This window comes from Stegodyphus dumicola, chromosome 2 (assembly GCF_044657685.1).
Source record: "Stegodyphus dumicola isolate Sdum_Otavi_A_Nest chromosome 2, ASM4465768v1".
NCBI lineage: Eukaryota > Metazoa > Arthropoda > Arachnida > Araneae > Eresidae > Stegodyphus > Stegodyphus dumicola.
In genome coordinates, this window is record NC_140769.1 from 37285756 (window position 1) to 37306391 (window position 20636).

At 33.0% G+C, this 20636-nt stretch overlaps 1 protein-coding gene across 2 annotated transcripts in view; it reads right to left on the reverse strand.

Moving 5' to 3' along the window:
- Positions 1-20636, reverse strand: part of LOC118180361 (polycomb complex protein BMI-1-A-like) — a 109717-nt gene that overhangs the window by 52239 nt on the left and 36842 nt on the right. For both annotated transcript variants that reach the window (XM_085810590.1, XM_085810591.1), the window contains exons 9-10: positions 19341-19373; positions 3083-3178 (exon numbers count right to left, since the gene is read on the reverse strand). In XM_085810590.1, coding sequence (XP_085666716.1) covers positions 3083-3178; positions 19341-19373 — 129 coding nt within the window. The remainder of the gene's footprint in view (positions 1-3082; positions 3179-19340; positions 19374-20636) is intronic.

The following is a 20636-nucleotide window of genomic DNA, read 5'->3' on the forward strand; positions in this document are numbered from 1 at the left end:
GGAAAGAACAAAAAAGAAGTTTTTTCCCTATTTTCACGCATTATCACTGCCTTTGGAGAAAGAAAGGAAAAGTTTTCACCACACACACTGACCTTGCGTTTTCTGCTTTCAAAGCAAACAAAATTACCCAGATCAAAATAAATAATTCATTATTATTCCTACTTCCTTATTCCGGGGATCGAAGTTCAAAATCCCCGGAATTCCGGGGTTTCTCCGGAGCACAAACACCCCTGCTATATAGATATATTTCAGAATAAAGAGGAAATAACCAAATTTTGATTTGATGTTTTAAACTGTATTTTTGTTTTAATGTGTTCTATATGCAGCGTTAACCATGAGGCCGATTATTATCGGCCAAGAGGGTTGTAGCACATTCATACATTGCATTACATACATACACATTTTGATATTCACAAGCTCTATTTCTTATACCTGACAATCAAGCAGAGACTACAAAAACAGCAGTTAATAAACATTTATACAAATGAAAAGAATAAATAATGCAATATTTGTTTGAAGAAGTTCATTTTACTTTAGAAATCACAGTTTATTTTCCCTCCTATAATCCAAAGGGAGTAATTAGTTTATGCAGATTAATAATGAGAATAAACAATTATCATGCAGATATTCCTGCACTATAGTGGTATTTACAGTATATATTATTCTAATATACCACACCAATAACATATAACAATATATATATTAAAGTTGAGAAGTTAATGTCTTATTTACGTAATAATAATTTTATTAAAATTAGATAATGAAAATCAAATATATGGAAAAAAAAAAAAAAAAAAAAAAAAAAAAAAAAAAAAAAAAAAGAAGAAGAAGAAACTTATAAATACAGAACAAAGTCGAGATCCGAACTCGTCGGAACTTGTGCGATTCTGGATTTTTTAGATCATCAGTTTAAATCTAATAAGATGGCATGTAGAAATAATAAAATTAAAAATATGAAATTATAATTTTTGAAATAATGAAGCATTTATGTTCTAAAGGGTATCAAAATTTAGGAAAAAAAAGCTTAATATTTATTTATCTACTTTATCAAACATTTCTTTCAAGTTGTTTAAATTGCTTCATTTTTTTTTTTTTTTGTGCTAATACTTTCTCTTTAATTCTATAGACAGACATAATTTCTTGTTCAGTTACATAGCTCCATTGTTGAAGTCCTGTATTACTGTGTCTAGGATTCTGACTAACTCGACAATCAAAATTTTTTTATTTTCATTAACCTCTCTGTCACTTTTTTCACCATTGGTAGTGGTATTTTCTGGATCTAGAACCATCCAATTACAGATTTCACCATCCGTTAATTGATTGATAAATGAGGAGCATTGTCATCACAATGAAAAACTCTTTTTATATCATCTTAATTTATTACTGCTTCTCCACATTTCTTTACAAAATTTCTCCTTTGGTTTACAATAACCGAAAACCTTCAGATTTGCGACTATCATCATCATAACAGCTATCGTTCACTATACATATTTGGCTATGTATCATGAGATTGGCGACTAAAGACAAGCTGTCCTGCAAACTTTTATCTTGTTTCTATTGCGCACTGAGACAATTAAGCCTGAATTGTATTTAGTTATTTATTATACTTATGCCTATTCCTTTGCACATGCTTAAAACTTATCTGAGTCCCGAATAAATAAATTCCCACATATACTTATCGAGGGCAGGCACCAGAAATCTTACTGCCTGATGCAGTCTCTGCGGATCCTAAATTCTGCCGCTTGATGCCCCATACGAGCTCTGGCGCTAGGTATATGTGAATAATAAATTAGTTAATGTTAATTCAAATGGCAGTAAATGTATTCTTCTTCTATAAGTATCATTAACAAAATCAATTAATCCCATACAGAAAGATATTTTTGTTAAATTTTATTGTAACATTTCTTAGTGCATTTAACTTAAATCTGTAATCATCACCAATCATAATGTCAACATAAAAGGTTACCATACTCTTTTATTCAATTACTAACATAAAAAATTGTTTAGGTATTGTTACATGAGTCATTACTCAAGTTGTCATGTGTTGATGAAAGCAAAATATAATAAATAATGATTTGCCAGGTTGGGTCAGGAATATAAAATATTAGTAGGCGTAAAATCAAGGGTGTTTATAAGGTATTTCTCCCGCCTTCCTAGCGTGCCTTCGTGATGTAGTGGTTCTGAATGTTGGGCCAGTATTCCAGAGGTCCGTGGTTTGATTTACCGGCGAAGGCGTTTGCTTATTTTTCATCTCTCCAGCTTTTCCAATTAACCTAATGACTCTACAGTGGCACCTGATCTAAAAGGGTGTTGGATGATGATTTTCCTCATGCAGGATTTGGTGATTGGGTTCCCTAAAAACCCAGTCGCCCTTTAAAAGGGGGAGTAAATAAGGTATTTCTTCCGCCTTCCTAGTGTGCCTTCGTGGTGTAGTGGTTCTGCATGCTGGGTTGGCATTCCAGAGGTCTGTGGTGAGATTCCTGGCGAAGGCGATTGCTCATCTTTCATTTTGCCTGCTTCAAAAAATATCTAATGTTTCTACAGTTTTTCTACGTAGAATGCTTTAGTTTGAGATATAGTATGCCAAACAGATATACAGCTATGGAGCCAAATTATTGATCATACAAATTTATGTTAAAATGATTGTTTCTTCAATAACGAGATATTTTATTTAGTGCCGAAGTGAAATTAAGAATTGGGACTTTCCATGTTTTATTATTGGGGGGGGGGGATCAAATGCACATCGTAGCACTAACACACACACAAAAAAGTTGGTGGTGGCTTTGAGGTCCGGATGTTAAACCATTCCGGATACTGGACATCCGGATCTCGGACTTTGTACTGTATTAAATAAGCACAAATACTAATGGTGATTTGAAAATAATTTCACAATGAAAAATTATCAAATGGATTCAAAAGCATGAAATGTTTAATTTTAAAAGTTGCTTAAATTAACTAACGTTTATCAGAATAGTGATTATGAGGTAAAAAGAAAGAGAATCTGAAATACTTCATTTAAGAAGAAGACTATGTTTTCACATTTCTAATAAATACTCGTTGCCAGGTCAAAATATATGCTTACTTTTTCATTTTGATTTAAACCATATTTTGCACGAAGTAGCTTTTTTAGATGATATACAGTTATAGCACCAGGACAACGGAGATATCGGCGATGCGTCTGAGGGAGAAATAAATATACAAATAAAACAACACAGCTAAATCTTGAATTATATTTCTATATAGATGAACATAATATATACTTAGAATAACTCTTTGAATATTTAAAGTAAATTTTACTGTACTTAAGCTTTTCAAATGTTAAATTCTGAAAGAAATACAAGTTATATTATGTTAATTTACAACTTCTAGTAGTTCCCATTAAAAAAAATTGTAAATGGATTAAGCACACAACACACAGGGAAAGAAGAGGAGAAACATTATATTCTACAAAATTTCCACTTATTACAGTACAAACATTCTGTCCCTTATTATACACATCCAGGGTTCGTACACATTTCTGCACACGGAAATTAAGTACTTTTAAGGACCATTAATGAAAAAAATTAAGGACCTATGAGCAAATGGAAACTGAATAAATTCAATTAAAAATATTATTCTATGCCTGAATTTCCCTTTTGTAATACCATCCTAAAAATAAAATAGATCCCCAAGTAGTATGCATTATTACTAAACATGAATTAACTAACATAATTATTAATAAAGTTTATCAAGTAGCATTAAATATTTTACACTTATAATAGTAGGACACATTTAAAAGAAGATAAGTGACATTTACGTTTTACTAATAGTTAGCTTTATGCTTTTTTTTTTTTTAAATGTCTAATTTTGTCACATACTTAGTCAGTCTAGAGATTTAGCAAATAGTAGGGAGATTTTATGTCAAACGACATATGTTAAAATGAGAAGTGAGATGATAATCAGCATGATTCATAACAAAAGACTGAATGTTGTCCCTCTGCTGCTTGTCTATAGAGAGACCTGCTGATTGGAACACACCTGAAATGCCTGATGTAGGCACAGTTAGCAAGTGTTGAAGTTAGCCAAGCTCTGCTTAATGCAGTTAATGTCATAGCTTTGTGTAGAGTTCCAGGGGTTGTAACCCAGTTAATATACTTTTAGGTTCCAATAAGCCATTAAAGCGCCAGAGGTGATAAGTTGTTTTATATAAGTCTCAGTAGATGCAAAGAATAAGTTTTACTTGATGGTGTTGATGGTTATTTGATGGGTGATGGTTACTTAATGGGTTCTCCACACAAAGGATTTCGCGTTTGGATTCCCTAAAAACCCCAGTCGCCATTTAAAAGGGGGAGTATATTTCTCCCACCTTCTTGGCGACCCTTCGTGGTGTAATGGTTTGCACACTGGTAGCGGTATTCCAGAGGTCCGTGGTTCGATTCCTGGCGAAGGCGTTGTTAATTTTTTATCTTTCCTGCTTTCAAAAATACCTCATGTCTCTACAAGCCCCAAACATTTTAGCTAGTTTATATCGATTTTCTTCTCTTTAATTATCGATCTTTTCTGACAATAATTAGAAATTCGTCTCTATATGCAAACCAATGTTCTTGCTAGTTTCTGTGTGCTTTATCTCCTAACTTGTCAACCTCTCCACAATGTATCTATGAGGATTTACTTGATTTGGTAAAAGTTAAATAGTCCCTCTTCCCCAATAGACATGAAGCAAATTATCACTGTATATGAAAGTAACTACAATATCAGACAAAAAACTTAAAATATAAAGGCATGTTCTGATGCTAACAAAGTCAACTACAGCTCACGGTGACGTAATTAAACAAGAACAGTCAAATTCAAACTAAAAATGTGGACTAGTGGTCAAAGATAATACAATTTAATTTAAATTTAATATGGCTCAGTAACTCTATCATATGAGGAAACAGAAATGGGAAATTATAGTAAAGGCTGAAATGATAATTAATTGGGTAATTTACATAATAATAACTGCACATATCTTTAAAGAATAATTTTCTTTATGTATTCGGTTTCTTACTTCAACGTGTTTCCTTTTAATTTTAGAATTTTTGGATTTAATTAAGGATTTCTGTTATTCTAAAAAACACTGAATGCATTTAGAATGTACAGAAAAAGCAGCTAATTTAATTTTTTAGTAATATGAACAGAGTAGGTGTGGCAGAATTTTTAGAATTTAGTGACACAGAGAACAACAAAATCTAGAAATGGCAAAACTTTTAGAATTTAGAGCAGGCATTAGAAGCAGAATTTAGGATACACAGAGATTGCATCAGGTGGGAAAATGCATAGCACCAGCTCTGTGTGCGATGCATTTAGACACATTAGATGAATATTTTAAATTGTAAGTTTTAAATTTCTTTATTAATAAAAAAATCTCTTTCTATAAGGCCTGCCCAAGTGATAAGATTAGAAGCATTTTTGATATTTTCCATGCTTTTGTCTACTGAAAAGATAAGCATATTAAGAAAAAAGATTTTAGTATCAGGAGTAAAACATTCAAATGTTATGTTTCCATTGTTCTTGCAGACGTTCTCCAAAAAGTAAGAAATTAATCACAAACTTTCTGTAAAACACATCCATTACGTGTTAATACCATGGAGACATTTTTCATTTTGTCACATATTTATCAAATCTCTAGAATCGTGGGCGTATAAATCTAGTTTTTAAAACCTTCTAAACTTTGAATGCAGCAATGTCAAAAATACTAAAGAAAAATTATCCCGACCAATTCTGTAACAGCAAAAAGCTAGAAACATTTTGAAAAAACAAAAGGAAGGAAAAAGTGTAAAATTAATTTTATAGAGAAACTGATGCATATTCTTTTTAAATATAATTCTAATATATTCCCATTATTTTAATGAAATTTATCAATGTTATGATGTTTTAAAAAAAAATCGCCGAAAAATTCTCAGATCTCGGAATTAAAAATTTTCTATAGAAACTGATCTTAAAATCGCCAAAATGTTGACAAGTTGTCAAATTTAGAGCCATTTAATAAAAGAATTCACAACCCCAAAAGTGAAAAGTTGTTTAAGAGCACTTTATTAGAAGGAATGAATTTCGAAATGCTTATGTTTCACTTCTTGCTTAGAAAATCGAGTATCCCATTATTTATGTTAGAAATAAAAACAAATTATAACCCATGAACCTATTCAAAAGATAACCATATATGTCAGTGAATTGCCAAAAATATTTCACCAAAATGCTAATTCACACTCAAAATGGCAGTCGTTAAAACAGACATTTCTGATGAATAAAATTAAGGACCAAAAGTCGATTCCTAAAATTTTAAGGACCGTACGAACCCTGTATTATTAAACTGTAAATACACTAGTGCACAAAACTTAAACAGTAAAATCATTTTTCAATGTATACAGAATTGTTGAAAAGGGCCTTTTGCGATCGGTACAATGAAAATCCAGCTCAGTAGAAAGAATCGATTTCAAAAAATTTAAGGACTTTTAAGAACCGTACGAACCCCAACATCACTAAAATTGTTCACACTGAATTTTTTAATACAAAATTATTGTAACTTGACAAATTTAGACAAAATTAGTGTAACTTGGGTATTACATAAAAAAAAAAAAAAAATCACCAATAATCAGTTTGATTTAAAAAATAAAACATAAAATCTACATTAGTTTTTCTCAAATATTCACTACAGGATGCAAACTGTTTTCGTTGAAATATTCATTCACTACTGATGTTTATGTATCGTTTGCTTCATTTTATTGTTGCAAACAGCGTACATTTCTTTTGTTTTTCTTCCTTTAGTTTTGAACTTTATGTGTGGCAACAAGATAATTGATTGATAGAATTGTGTTTGTGACAGCCATGTAGAATGGTTCGCTTTTTTTGTATCAATTATTTTGCATTGCTGACATCTTATTTATAATTAGTGTAATGAAATAAAAGTGAAGGAATACAGTCCATATGTTAAGTGATTATTGTTTGTGAAACATATTAAGTAAAGATAATTTATAATTGGTCAAAAGTCTAACCAGAGTGGTAGTGAAGATAGTGACTGTCCTAAGCGCATTGTAACAACGCAAATATGCACATGGTTGGTGAAAAATTACTCCACTTTGTGAGGTAAGAGGATTTTGAACATTTATATTCTACTAAAAATTCGTTTATAACTGATTTTAAGAACAATGTTGTAATACAGCATAGAAGTGTTTCGATTTCGTTTTAATAATAGTGTTAAGTGATTTAAGAACAATTTCTGTTTTTGAATTGATCAATTATGAGTGAACTTACTATTATTTTACTTTTAAAACAAAAAGAGCTGTTTTACTAATTATGCAGAGAAAATTAATTTATAGAACTAGAGGAATGTGTCAAATTATTGAAACAAAAAGAAAGAGTTAAGGAAGCTTGATTCTGAAATCGAAAGTTTAATTACAGATACTAAAGAATTAGAAAATGAAATAGATAATGTTTAGGAGTACACAGATAAAATTTATTTGTGGAAATTTAAAGGTGAAAAAATATTAAAAAATCAAAATAGCAAAAATAATTCTAATAGTGTAATTTCAGAACAGGTTCTTGACAATATTAAATTACCCAAGTTAACATTACCGACTTTTGGTGGTAATATTACAGAATGGATAGCTTTTAAAGATCTTTTCAGTGCTTGTGTAAGAAATAATACAAATTTATCTAATGCTAAAAAATTGCAGTATTTGGAGGCTTCGTTGAAAGGTGAAGCATATCGCATTATTTAAACCACTTAAATTTCAGACTGTAATTTTCAAATAGCATGGAATCTGTTAGACGAAAGATATTCAAATAAGAGAGAACAAATTTTTGCATATATTAAACGTTTTCTAAGCTTACCAACTATTCAAAATGAATCAGCATTTGCTACTTTAAATTTAGTTGACAATATTAATGAAGTAATTCATTCTTTAGAAGTATTGAATCAAACCATTGATAATTTTGGTGACACTTTAATGACTTATTTAATTTTGCAAAAATTAGACCCTTCTACAAAATTATGGTGGGAACGTCAGTTAAAATGTAATGACATACTTGCCAACCTATGACACTCAAAAATCAGGAGATTTTTTTAAGAAATCAGGAGATTTTTCACAATGTTTAAAAAGACTTTTTAAATGATAAAAATACAGTTTTTAATAATGAATTAACTTTAAATAGTAACTAATTCTTAAATGCAAGCAACAAAAAAATACCTTACACATAAAAAACATTTTTATTACTTGCATCGTTTAAGGAAAAAAAAAAAAAAAAAAAAAAAAAAAGACACTTTAGTTTTCGTACAAATGTGGCAAATTTTGCTTTCTTTAAGAAAGAAACTTCATAATTTTGTAAACAGCAATTGCCACGTAGGCCTGTTTTCGCTAATAAAAGTTTTTCGAATGTGTCATCACTAATATTAGATCTAAATTTAGTCCTCGTTTTCGCAACACTGAGAATCCTCTCACACTCTGCATTACTATAGGGAACTGTCAAGATGGTAACACAATTCTAGACAGTTCACTATATTTTACAGTTCCATCAGCACCTTTCACTTTTCCAATTAAACTCCACTGGGTGTCAATCCTAGCTTATTTTATAACTTCATCCAAGTTTTCTAATTGTAAACTGCTGTTATGCAGCTGTTACAATTCGAAAACTTGAATGAAGACTTGGATGGATTGTTTCAATTTTTCCTTCCTTTTAGAACTCCTTTCAAGATAATAATAAATATCAACAATGTGTTCATCCACATTTATGGGTAAAGAAGCTGCCCCTTTTTCAGCTGCTAAATTTAAGAGGTGACAGGTGCACCTCATAATCTGAATTTTCCTTTTCTTAAGATGCCTGCAACACCAGTCTTCCAAGCCTACCAATACTGGTGCATTATCGGCACCAAGTGCTAAGCAATTATCCAGAGGGCCTGCATTTTCTTTTAAAGTTTTAATAATTAGCTGTGCTATATTAAAGCCTGTCAAATGTCCTTCTAAAGTAGGAACATAAAGTAAACTGCACTCAATTTCTGAAGACTCTGGATCAAAAAAAGAAACAATTGGATACAGTTTTGAATCGGTATTATTACTTCCATCCGTAGAGAGGGAGAAAGGAGCTGTTTTAATGCTATCAATAACTGAAGATTTATTTTTCAATCCCATTTCTTTAACAATTGATCCTGTTTTGATTCTTGGACCTTGAGTATTTTTTAGCGATTTCACTATCGGGAAACATTTTTCTAAATAAAGCTGCAGCGTGATCCGATGCATTCAGTGGCAGGATGTGCTCCAGTAAAAAGGCAGAGAACAGACATTCTGCATTAATAACTTTTTGGTCCTTTGTTTCCGAAGAAAAATTTAATTTTCCGTTTTTTTAAAAACAACTCATGTTATCCTTGTGTACGTACATGTTTGAGAACATCCGCCTTTCCACCATGCGAAATCGAAAAATCACAACGACGGGTGGTACACATCGCAAATTTATTACATTTCTTTGAGGAAATAATGGAATGAAAGTCAACTGTGTACGATTTTTGAAACGTACACGAGTATTTCACTTTCTCGCAGATGTAGCAAAAGATGATAATTTCTAAAACTATTTCCCTAAGGCACGTGTACTCACACAACTCTGGACAAAATGAAAGAAATAACTAAAGCACGTCCAAATAACAACTTACTTTGTCCTCATTGGCTAATATATGCCAGCTGACACGCAGTGGAGCTCGAAGCCCATTGGAGAACTGGAGAACGACGTTTCTGGATACGTATAATGCTGTCACTCACAAAGCAGAAGCTATCTGATTAGCAAGGTTTTGTTTTAGATATAATGTAGAATAATTCAATTGCTTTCAGACATCCAAAAGCACTTTGTTTTTATTCATATAACAAAGTATTAAGCCAAGTTTCATAAAAGTCGTGAGAAATTTTAAGAATAAGAAAAAGACGGGAGAAATATATCGTAAATCGGGTTGGCGGGAGAGCGGTCGAAAAGCGGGAGTCTCCCGCTTAAATCGGGAGAGTTGGCAACTCTGTAATGAGATTCCAAAACTTATGACTTTAATTGAAACCCTAAAAAACTATGCAAGAACACTTCAAAATAGCAAATCAAAAAGTAATAAGGTACCTAAATCTGTGTTTCAAAATAAGAATAATGTTCTGGTTGCTACTTTGGGTTGTGGTTATTGTAAAGATCATAGTTTAGCCAAATGTTCGAAATTTCTAAATTTATCGGTTCAGCAAAGAATAGAATTTGTAAAATCTAATCGTTACTGTTTTAATTATCTAATATGCACTTTCTCAAAAAATGCTAGAGTTTAAATACATGTCAACATTGCTTTAACAAGCATCACAGTAGTTTGCACATTGTAAATAATTCAAAAAATAAAACTCAGTGAAACAGTATATCTCCGCCTACACAATCTATCCCTAAAAGAGATGAATTAACGAGTCCTAAGGATGTTTCAGCCACAGTTAGTGCCTCTCATTATGATTCAAATGCAAAAAGTAATCACACCAGTCACATTTTATTGTGTACTGCTTAATAAAAGTTCAAAATTCTGAGCAACAATTTGTGTACATGTTTATGTGACACTGGATCTCAGAGATAATTTATTTCAAGGGATTGTGTGAAGAAATTAGGATTACGAGTGAAAGAATAATTTCATTTCTGTATCATGTCCAGGAGAATTTAATACTATAAGTAATGGGGAAGTTGATTTAGTATTCACTTCTCATTTTAAAAGTGATATTCGTGTAGCAACATCAGCATTTGTACTGGACAAGGTGACAGATAACATTCCCTATGTATCTTTGCCATCAATCATCTTCGATAACTTCAGTGATTTACAATTAGCTGGTCCATTATTTTACAAGTCACAACCACTTGACATTTTATTTGGAGTAAATGTATTTCTGCATTTAATGACGGGAGAAATTGTCAAACGTGGTCCTGATCTACCATTTGCTCTAAATTCGAGGTTGAGATGGATAATTTTGGGTACTACAAATTTTGAATCTACAAATTTTGAGCCAGTATATGTAAATCATTTGAATACAAACACAGATGAGTTAGTAAATTCTTTCTGGGAGTTAGAAAAGTTTCCAAATGTACAACCTTTAACAAATGAAGAAAAACTTTGTGAAGAACGTTTTAAAAACTCGCATTTTAGAGACACATCAGGTCGTTATTCAATTGCATTACCATTCAAACATAATAGAGATATTCTAGGTGACTCCCGTGAAATGGCACACAGAAGATTTCAATACTTGGAGAAGAGGCTGTTATCTACGTAAGATATTTACAACCAGTATATTCAGTTTATGAAAGAGTACTTTTCACTAGAACACGTAGAATTAGTGCCAGACTTAGATTATGAATTAGAGAATAAACACTATTATATCCCACATCACTTCGTGTTGAAGGACTCTAGCTTAACAACAAAATTGAGAGTTGTTTTCGATGCGAGTGCTAAAACAACCACAGATGTTTCTTTAAATGATATGCTAATGATAGGCCCAAAAATACAAGATGACTTAATTTGTATTTTACTAAGATTTAGACTTCATAAGAATGCAATAACTGCTGATATTATAATGATGTACAGACAGATAAAGGTTCATGAAAAAGATAGAGATTTTCACACAATATTATGGAGATAGCCCATATAAATAAATACAAGTTTGTCATTTGAAAACAGTTACATATGGAACTGCAGCTGCTCTATATCTTGCGACCAAAGTTTTGAGTCAGTTAGCGATTGATGAAGGATTGAGCTTTCCAAAGGCAAAAAATATAGTTTTAAAAGAGATTTTTATGTTGATGATATGTTAACTAGTGTAAAAGATAGCTCGGAAGGTATTGCATTGATAGATGAATTGCAACAACTGCTAAAAAGGGGTGGCTTTGAGCTTCATAAATGGTTGACAAGTGAACCGTCATTGTTAAAAACCTCTGGCTTAACAAACACAGATAGTGACAATATTCATCCTGTAATAGAAGACAAAACATTGAAAGTTCTGGGACTGGAATGGCATCCGGACAATGATGAATTCAAATGTAATGTCGGTGTAATAAGAGTATCAAAGTTTTCCGACTAAAAGGATTATTTTGTCATTCGTAGCAAAGCTATTTGATCCATTGGGGTGGATAGCTCCGTCTGTAATTCTCACTAAACTGAACCTTCAGCCATTGTGGAAATTACAATTATCATGGGATGATCTTGTAACAGAAAAAATTGATCGAAATTGGAGAAATCTATGTAGAGAAGTTAAACTTTTGAATTCTATAAATGTACCTAGGAAAATTCTGCTACCTGATTATTTTCGATGTGAACTTCACGGATTTATTTATTTATATCAAAACTTGCAATAACTCTGACATTAATGTTAAACTTGTAACAGCTAAAACTCGTGTAGCACCATTAAAATCTATTACGATTCCAAGACTGGAATTATGTGCAGCAGTGTTATTGGAATGATTGATTCAGTCTATAAAAGCTTTATTAGTTATAAATTTTGATTTAGTGCAAGCTTGGAGTGATTCACAAATTGTGTTGTCATGGCTAAGGTCAGATCCTAAAAAATGGCAAGTATTCGTATCCAATAGAGTTTCTGAAATACAATCCATCTTAACACCTGAAAACTGGAGTTATGTTGACGGAAAAGAAAATCCAGCTGATTGTGCTTCACGTGGGTTATTTCCTGCAGAACTATTATCTCATCAATTGTGGTAGAATGGTCCTTCTTGGTTAAAGTGCAGTGAGATTGCCTTGTCTAAAAATATTCTTATAGATGAAGAGGCATTACCAGGTGCATGTAAAACAGTCTCATTTGTCGTTTCTGAACCTGTACAGGAACTTGCTATTATATCAAATATATCTTCATTTTCAAAGTTCTGGGATTCAATCTTAATATCCAAGTAAATATGTAACGCATATTTGCTTGGATATTAAGATTCATATCGAATTCTAAAGTAGCATATCTAGAAAGAAATGAGTCTTTTTTATCTAGTAATGAAATTCAAGCTGCAACTTTCTGTATTGTCCGAATAATACAGCGATTTCACTTTTTTAAAGAAATTCAATGTTTGAAGTTGGGAAAGGACTAACCTACAAACAGCAACCTCCTTAGCTTGTGTCTAATTTTAGATGACAACAAAGTGTTACGTGTAGGATGAAGACTGAAAAATGCGCAAATATCAAAAAATGAAAAACATCCAATCTTATTACCTTCAAAATACAATCTGATAGAAATCATAATTAACAATATCATGTCAAATATCTGCAATTAGCACCACAACTTCTTCTATCTTTAATTAGACAGCAATTTTGGATCACAGCTGCTACATCTGCTATCCAAAAAGTAGTAAGATCTTGTATCACGTGTGGCAAACTTAAGAGCTAAAACAGCAAGTCAAATAATGGCTGATCTACCGGAATCTAGAGTAACACAATCGCGACCATTTCATCGAACTGGAATAGATTTTTCTGGACCGTTCATGATTAAACACCGTGTAGGACGTGGACCAAAATCATTTAAATGTTACGTATGCTTATTTGTATGTTTTGTAATCAAGGCAGTAGAAGTGGTAGAAGATTTGTCAATAAAGGCATTTTTAAGTGCATTGAAACGATTTATTGCAACAAGAGGGCTCAGATCATAGAGTCAGAGTTGTTAGTATTAATACTGGTCATGGTGTCATAAAACGACCAGTCGTGAAATTGTATCCTCTTCCTATTCAGACTAAAAACTATGAACCACTTTGCATATAATATTTTGTATTATTTTTCTTATGCTTATCTTTTATTACAGACAAAGAAGTTTCAAAATGCTCCAACTGTTGAAATCCCACAACGAGAGCCAGGATGTTTATGTGAGTATCGTTTCCTTCATTTTATTGTTGCAAACAGCGTAAATTTCTTTTGTTTTTCTTCCTTTAGTTTTGAACTTTATGTGTGGCAACAAGATAATTGATTGATAGAATTGTGTTAGTGACAGCCATGTAGAATGGCTCACCTTTTTTGTATCAATTATTTTGCACTACTGACATCTTATTTAAAATTAGTGTAATGAAATAAAAGTGAAGGAATACAGTCCATGTGTTAAATGATTATTGTTTGTGAAACATATTAAGTAAGATCAACTGATGTAAAACTAACTGTTTTCGTTCAGTGAAATTACTACGTTGGCAAGTTTTAATCTGTATTTTAAATCTATATTTCCAGGATCAGAAACTATGTTTGACAATTTATCATTTTCTCTTTAAGTATCATTTATCCCATTGCAGAAGAGCTATATAGAAGTATGAATTTGTAGAAATTTTAATTCTCTTCACTTTTTGTCTTAGTTTTAATAATATTATTCTTTAATATTAATTTATTCAGAAAAATTTTGGAATGTTTTATGGTGTTTAGAATTCAGAGAATTTTCACATTTGATTGATTATATCCAGAACTAATGAATAGATTTTAATGAAATCTGGTATAAATATAGATTGTTATAACACACACACACACACACACACACACACACAAAAAAAAAAAAAAAAAAAAAAAAAAAAAAAAAAAAAAACGCATAAAAGGTGCAAGCTTAATCATGTATAAAGCTCATCAGTGCAGGAAGGTATAAAACAGAGTTTACAGGATAATGCAAAAATGGAGCCTAATAGGTAGTACCACCCATCCAACAATCATATAGCTCTAATAATGTGACTTCATACGGGAAATGAAGCAGTTTATGAGTCAGTATGGCATAAAATCTCACTCTTGCAGCGACACTGTTTTGCAGACCTGGAAAGGGAAAGGTTGTCAGGACAATTGTTCCTTCTAACTGCCTTGGAAAACATCCAGAAATTCCACGTGGGAACAGGGAGCTTATTCAAGCTATATTTGTATGTGCATGGAATAGCCAATCAAGTCAAGAAGGGTTAACTTTACCCTTTATTTCTTACAGCGTACAGGTGTTCCTGCACTTCAGGATGCAGAGACCAACACTTTTGGTCTAAAATGTAAAAAATAAGAAATATTCACTTAATAACTAACTTAAGTAAATAAGAATTAAACTTAATGGCATTACAGAGACTATTAACATGAAGACTGGCCTTTTGAACCTGCGTAAGTAGTGAGCTAGATGCAAATATTACAATACGCCTATTATATCAGCAGGAACTAAGTTCTGGCCTAAAAGCAGACACAAACTGATTGAAAGGCATGTGCACAGCAGGGAAGCAGGAAGGCTCTCTCTCACTTGGCTAGAAGCCACTTCTTAAATACCATTTATAGTTGCAAACTCATTAGCATAAAAATCCTACTTGCACTTATTCTGGCTGGAAACAGACAATAACAGAAGATAGCCAAAAATAAAATAAACATTAGTAAAACTTAAAATCCTTATAAGGTGAGATGCAGCTGCACTCTTATGCTCTACAGCAGCAGTTCTAAACCTATTTCATCCGATGTACTCTTTTCACTACTGCTAGATCATTCCCTCCTTCCTTTTCAAAACTCATAATATACATATACACATTTGTTTTACATTATTTTTTAAGTGATTTATAAAGTTAACAGCAAAATGGATAGAAAATGTTGATAAATACCAAATTTGAATGAAAGTAGTTTCTTATATCCATAAGCTAAAACTAAATATTTCACCATTTACGGAAGGGTATTCCATGTGCGCATTCCCTAGGAACATCTTTAAGAGTCAGATGTCCCACCTACGCATCACTGGAGAACGCACTTAAGGAATTGGTGATGCCTATACGCATGTTATGCTGAAACACTTATCAAAAACCACTAGATGGTGTTCTGTGTCTAAATTTTTTTGAACTTAATATAGTTTTAGGATCTTGATCTTCAGTTAGATACCATTCTGCCTAACATTGGTGTCAGCTGTTGGGAAAGCATAATGTAAAGAAACACAGTTTCAGGTCTTTAACTCGCCATTTGCATTTCTGATATCCCTTCGAATCCTTTTTTTTTTTTTTTGTTTTGTTTTTTGTAGGGGGAGCTACTATGAAGGGTCTTTTAGTGTTATTATGTGGGGTTCTATTATGCTTTGAATTGCTTTCATTGCTTATATTTTGCATACTTCCTTTTTTTTATTTTGGAAAGTTTTTTATTTCAAATTATTACGGTGAGCAACCATTATTTATCATAGGAAAGATACACTTGCACGATAAATGAGCCAATTAGTGGCATAGATGAGAGTGATATTTCTAGTGATTCTTGTACGGACATTTTGTCAGAGACTTAACTCACTGAGTGTCTGCCTTCTACTTACCATTAAAGATTTTGTTACTTCTTCTTGCAAACAGTCTTGAATTTTTTAAAATTAATTTTAAAGTTTATTAATGTATTCTGTAAATTAAAATTTTGGAATAATTTGAATAGTGTTTCCAAAAATTATATCTCAAAGTAAGCAATTTTTTAATATATTTTTATGTAAAGGAAAAAGACAATTAAATGCTAAATGTAACACATATGATAGCTTAAGTAATAATCTAAAATAGCACCATAAATTACAACTTAAACTTTTTTGTGTGCGATTCCCCCCCCTAAATTTAGGCTTAGCGATGCAAAACCCCCTCCTGTGGGATAATTCCTTTTGATTCCCATCTGTCCCAAGGGAACACCTTAAACAAAGGTGCACCATTTCAAAAGCGTTAGATGTAAAATAAAAGACCTACTGCATTCCTTGCTTGAGACTATGGATTCCCCTCCTGCCCTGGTTAAGAACTGTTCTACAGGGTTTAGGTGTGGAGCTCTGGTTGGTCAACCCATTCAGTTACTATCCTCACGTTCCAGAAAATCATCCACCGCATTAGCTTAGTGCGGATAAGCATTTCATCCGTAAAAATGAACTGATGGCAACTGCATCCCTGAAAAGCAGAACAGAGGACTCTTAAGATCTGGGCCTCTAGTTCTCTCCAGAAGTTAGGCTGAACTGGAACCAATCTCTGAAGAGATAAGCCTCCAGTGATGCTTGATCCAAAGACAGTGGTCAGTGCATCATGTTAAACAAGCTCTCTTATGTACAGATAGGAGTGGAATGCAGACAGCAGATTTATTTGCGAGCAGATGAAATCTCAGGGTTCTATGTTTTTTTTTTTTTTTTCCCCCTTCAGAGGCTTAGCAGGATTAGTTAATTTTTAAAAATAAAAAACATGCATTCACATAAGGAGAATCAGGTGAACAATATTTTTTTGTAAAGTGAATATATTAACTAAGTAGACTGGTTAGTTAGATCTTAACACTCTATAGAACATTCTTTGGAGAGTAGTTGCAACTTGCCCTTCCTTTCCCAAATCTCTCTAAGATTTGAAAACACTGCTGTTGCTGCAGTGGGACTGACTGTTCAAGCATGAAGTCACACTGGAAAAGATACATGACTATTAGATGAGATCCTACCCCTGTTTAGTCTCTCAATTTTTTCTCTTTTGCAATCTCAGCTTTAGCTTTCCCTGCATTAAAGAGCCTTATGCAAGTGCACCAAGATTGCTGGATGGTATATATTTTTGTATTATATTAAATTACTGCCATACCAAATTTCATCAAAAACTATTCATCAGCTCTCCCCAAGTGAGAAATGACCATCAATCAACCAAATGTGAAAATTCAGTTAATTTTTAAACACCAGTGCATAATATCAGTTCTAACTGCCCCCTAAAAAACTGAAATTCTACAGGACCTAAGAATTTAAATTTGAGGCGGGCAGCAGCACATGAGCATAAGAACGCAACAAAGAACCGTACAAAAAGTTCACTGCATATTACTAAAATGGGGGTTTAAAATCAAAAACTTTAAAGCTCGAAGATATAACAAACTGAAACACTACAAGCAACCGATATGAGTATCACATGTGCTGCTATAAATTAATCATTTCTTTGAAATTTGCTCTTTTCATATACACTGCTGGCCACCCAAATTGCAACACGAATAAAGACAAGAGATATCACAACAAAATTTATTTAGTAGATAACATGTTGACCAAGTATCAAATGATTAAATTTATAGACTTCTGTAAAGTGTGGTTCCTTCCCGAATCAGTAGCCAGAGTAGCCACCATTGTTGGAGATCACTGCTGCAACACGCCTCAGCATTGATTCAAAGTGACTTTGGATGTGTTCTTGGGGTACAGCAGACCAAGCAGCTTCCACATGTTGCCAAAGTTGATCTCGTGTGGCAGTTTGGGATGTAATCTGGGTCAATTATTCAGCAACCACAGGCCACATTTTCTATCGGCGAAAGATCCAGAGAGTGAGCCAGCCAGGAAAGCAGTTCAATCTGCCGATTGACGAAGAACCCTAAGACAATGTGTGCCACGTGTGGTCTCGCATTATCCTGTTGAAATATGGCTGTGGGCAAGCCCTGAAGGTAAGGAAGGACAACTGGCTCCAACACCTCGGAGATGTAGTGCTGGCCTGTTTAAAGTACCGACAATGTGTATTAGATGAGTACAAGAGCGATATTCAATACCACTCATACCATAATACTCGGTGCAGGACCAGTGTGGCGGTGCATAACGCAGCTGTTCAGCATCATCTCTCCACGGTGTCTCCAGACTCGAGTTCGAGCATCGTGGTGTTGCAGACAGAAGCATGACTCGTCAATAAAGACAATTTCATTCTATTCTGCCGTCCATGTCCTTCTTTCATCGCACCATTGGCGGCTGAGATGTCTGTGATTCTGCATCAAGGGTAGACGAAGCAATAGACGTTTTGCGGATAGACCACTCTGCTGTAAACGGCGTCGAATGGTACACGCAGACACTGGATGATGCGTTACAGACTGAATGTGCTGTGCTATGTTTACTACGACTACTGATTTCCCTGAAAGATAATCCACACTCTCGGTAAGCCACTGTCCTTCTTCTGTCGAACTCGGATACTTGATCAAACGATGATCGCTGTTTTTACGAGGCATAACTGATCTTTTTTTTTTTTTTTTTTTAAACAAGAAAAACACGACTGCCGAACATGAAACCATCCAAAACTCCAAGCTTTAAACAGCACTTTGAAGTGGCGCCAAAGGCGTGCGTGATGTGCTGAAATTCTAATCATTTGCATATCTCACCTCCGCTAATGCACGTTGTAAATTTCATGTTATTTGCATGCTCCCTTCAGTGTGTTGCATTTACGGTGGCCAGCAGTGTACTCCCCCCCATCTTTGAATTTTAAGGATCACTAAACTAAAACAAATCTCATTTAGTATCTATGGAGTTTAAGAACAGGCCAGGTAAACACAAGATAAAATTATTGTGCCTCCACTAATAAATGAAAAACATCCTGGATGTTATAATTCTTGAGATTTACACATCCTCTCTTAGAAAAAAGAAATATTTATGAAAAATGTGTTTACTTACTTTGTCATCAGTTTCATTATTAGGATGTAAACCCTATAAAAATGTATAAAATTTCAGTTAAAGAGTGCTCATCACATGAAATATAAAATTTCAATGATTAAATAACATAATTTAATCAGTTAAAAATAATAATTCTCATACTTTTAGATTTACAGATAAATTACAAATATAATGTACCAATGTTTGGCCTTTAGAAGTTGTTATGCATATGAACAGGTCAAAAAATTCAATTCAATAACTTTTGAGTCATTCTATATATGTTTATATATTCCTACACTCTTCGACACCCTTTAACTCTTTCGCATCGAAATCGCCCGTAGCGCCCGTTCATTCAGGCAACGGCAAACTGCCCCAACGCCTCGTTTATTTTCTACCTAGTTCTTTATCCTCCACGTTAGTGTATGGCTCATTGGTTTCGCGAGTTGTTAAAAGACATGTCAATCATTCTTTTGAAGCAAATAAAGGAGAAATACGGAAAGCTATTGACATTCGCAGGTGCAATACGGCCCTAAGGTGAAACTGCACACAATGGATGAATGGATGAAACCGCAGAAGGGGGAAAGGAAAACTATTCCAAGACTCGTAAACACGGGCGTTTTCGATGTTTGTTGAAAACAGATTTGGTCGTCTCTCGATGCGAAAGAGTTAAATAGTATTAAGAGAAAAAACATGTCAGATTAAATAGAAAATCTGAATTATTTCACCATGAAGCAGTAACAGATTTTATAAATGAAAGGAGAAAAAGTGACAAAAATATTGCTAACAAAACAAAAGGCTAATGCTGAAATTCTGAAACATGATGTATAATCAGAAATTAAAAACTGCTCATGTGCAGTAAATTCAATAACATACCAATCTAAGCAATGGCTAACTCTCAACTAACTATGGCTCCTCGTAGCCTCTACAGCCAATAGCAGGAGAAAATTAACAGTAGAACTTTCAAGAAAAACCAATCTTGAGGTTTTCTAATAATTTTCAGATTGTCACCAAGTTCTAAGAGATGCTTTCAGTCTGTATTTCCAATGCTCTATTCATATAACTATTTTCACAATTCCAATGTTAAATCACTTAGAATTAAAAATTTTATGAACAAAAATACTTAAACACATACAAATAAAATAAGTACTCATAAATTAAAAATTACTCAAAATAAAGGACAATAAAAATTTAATAAAAGTGTTATGTAATTATTCAAGTATTGTTGTAAACTGGAGGTTGTTGAAATGCTAATTACATGAAAGCAAAATATGCATAAATATAAAAAAGAAATATTTGAAGATACGAATGATGCAACCA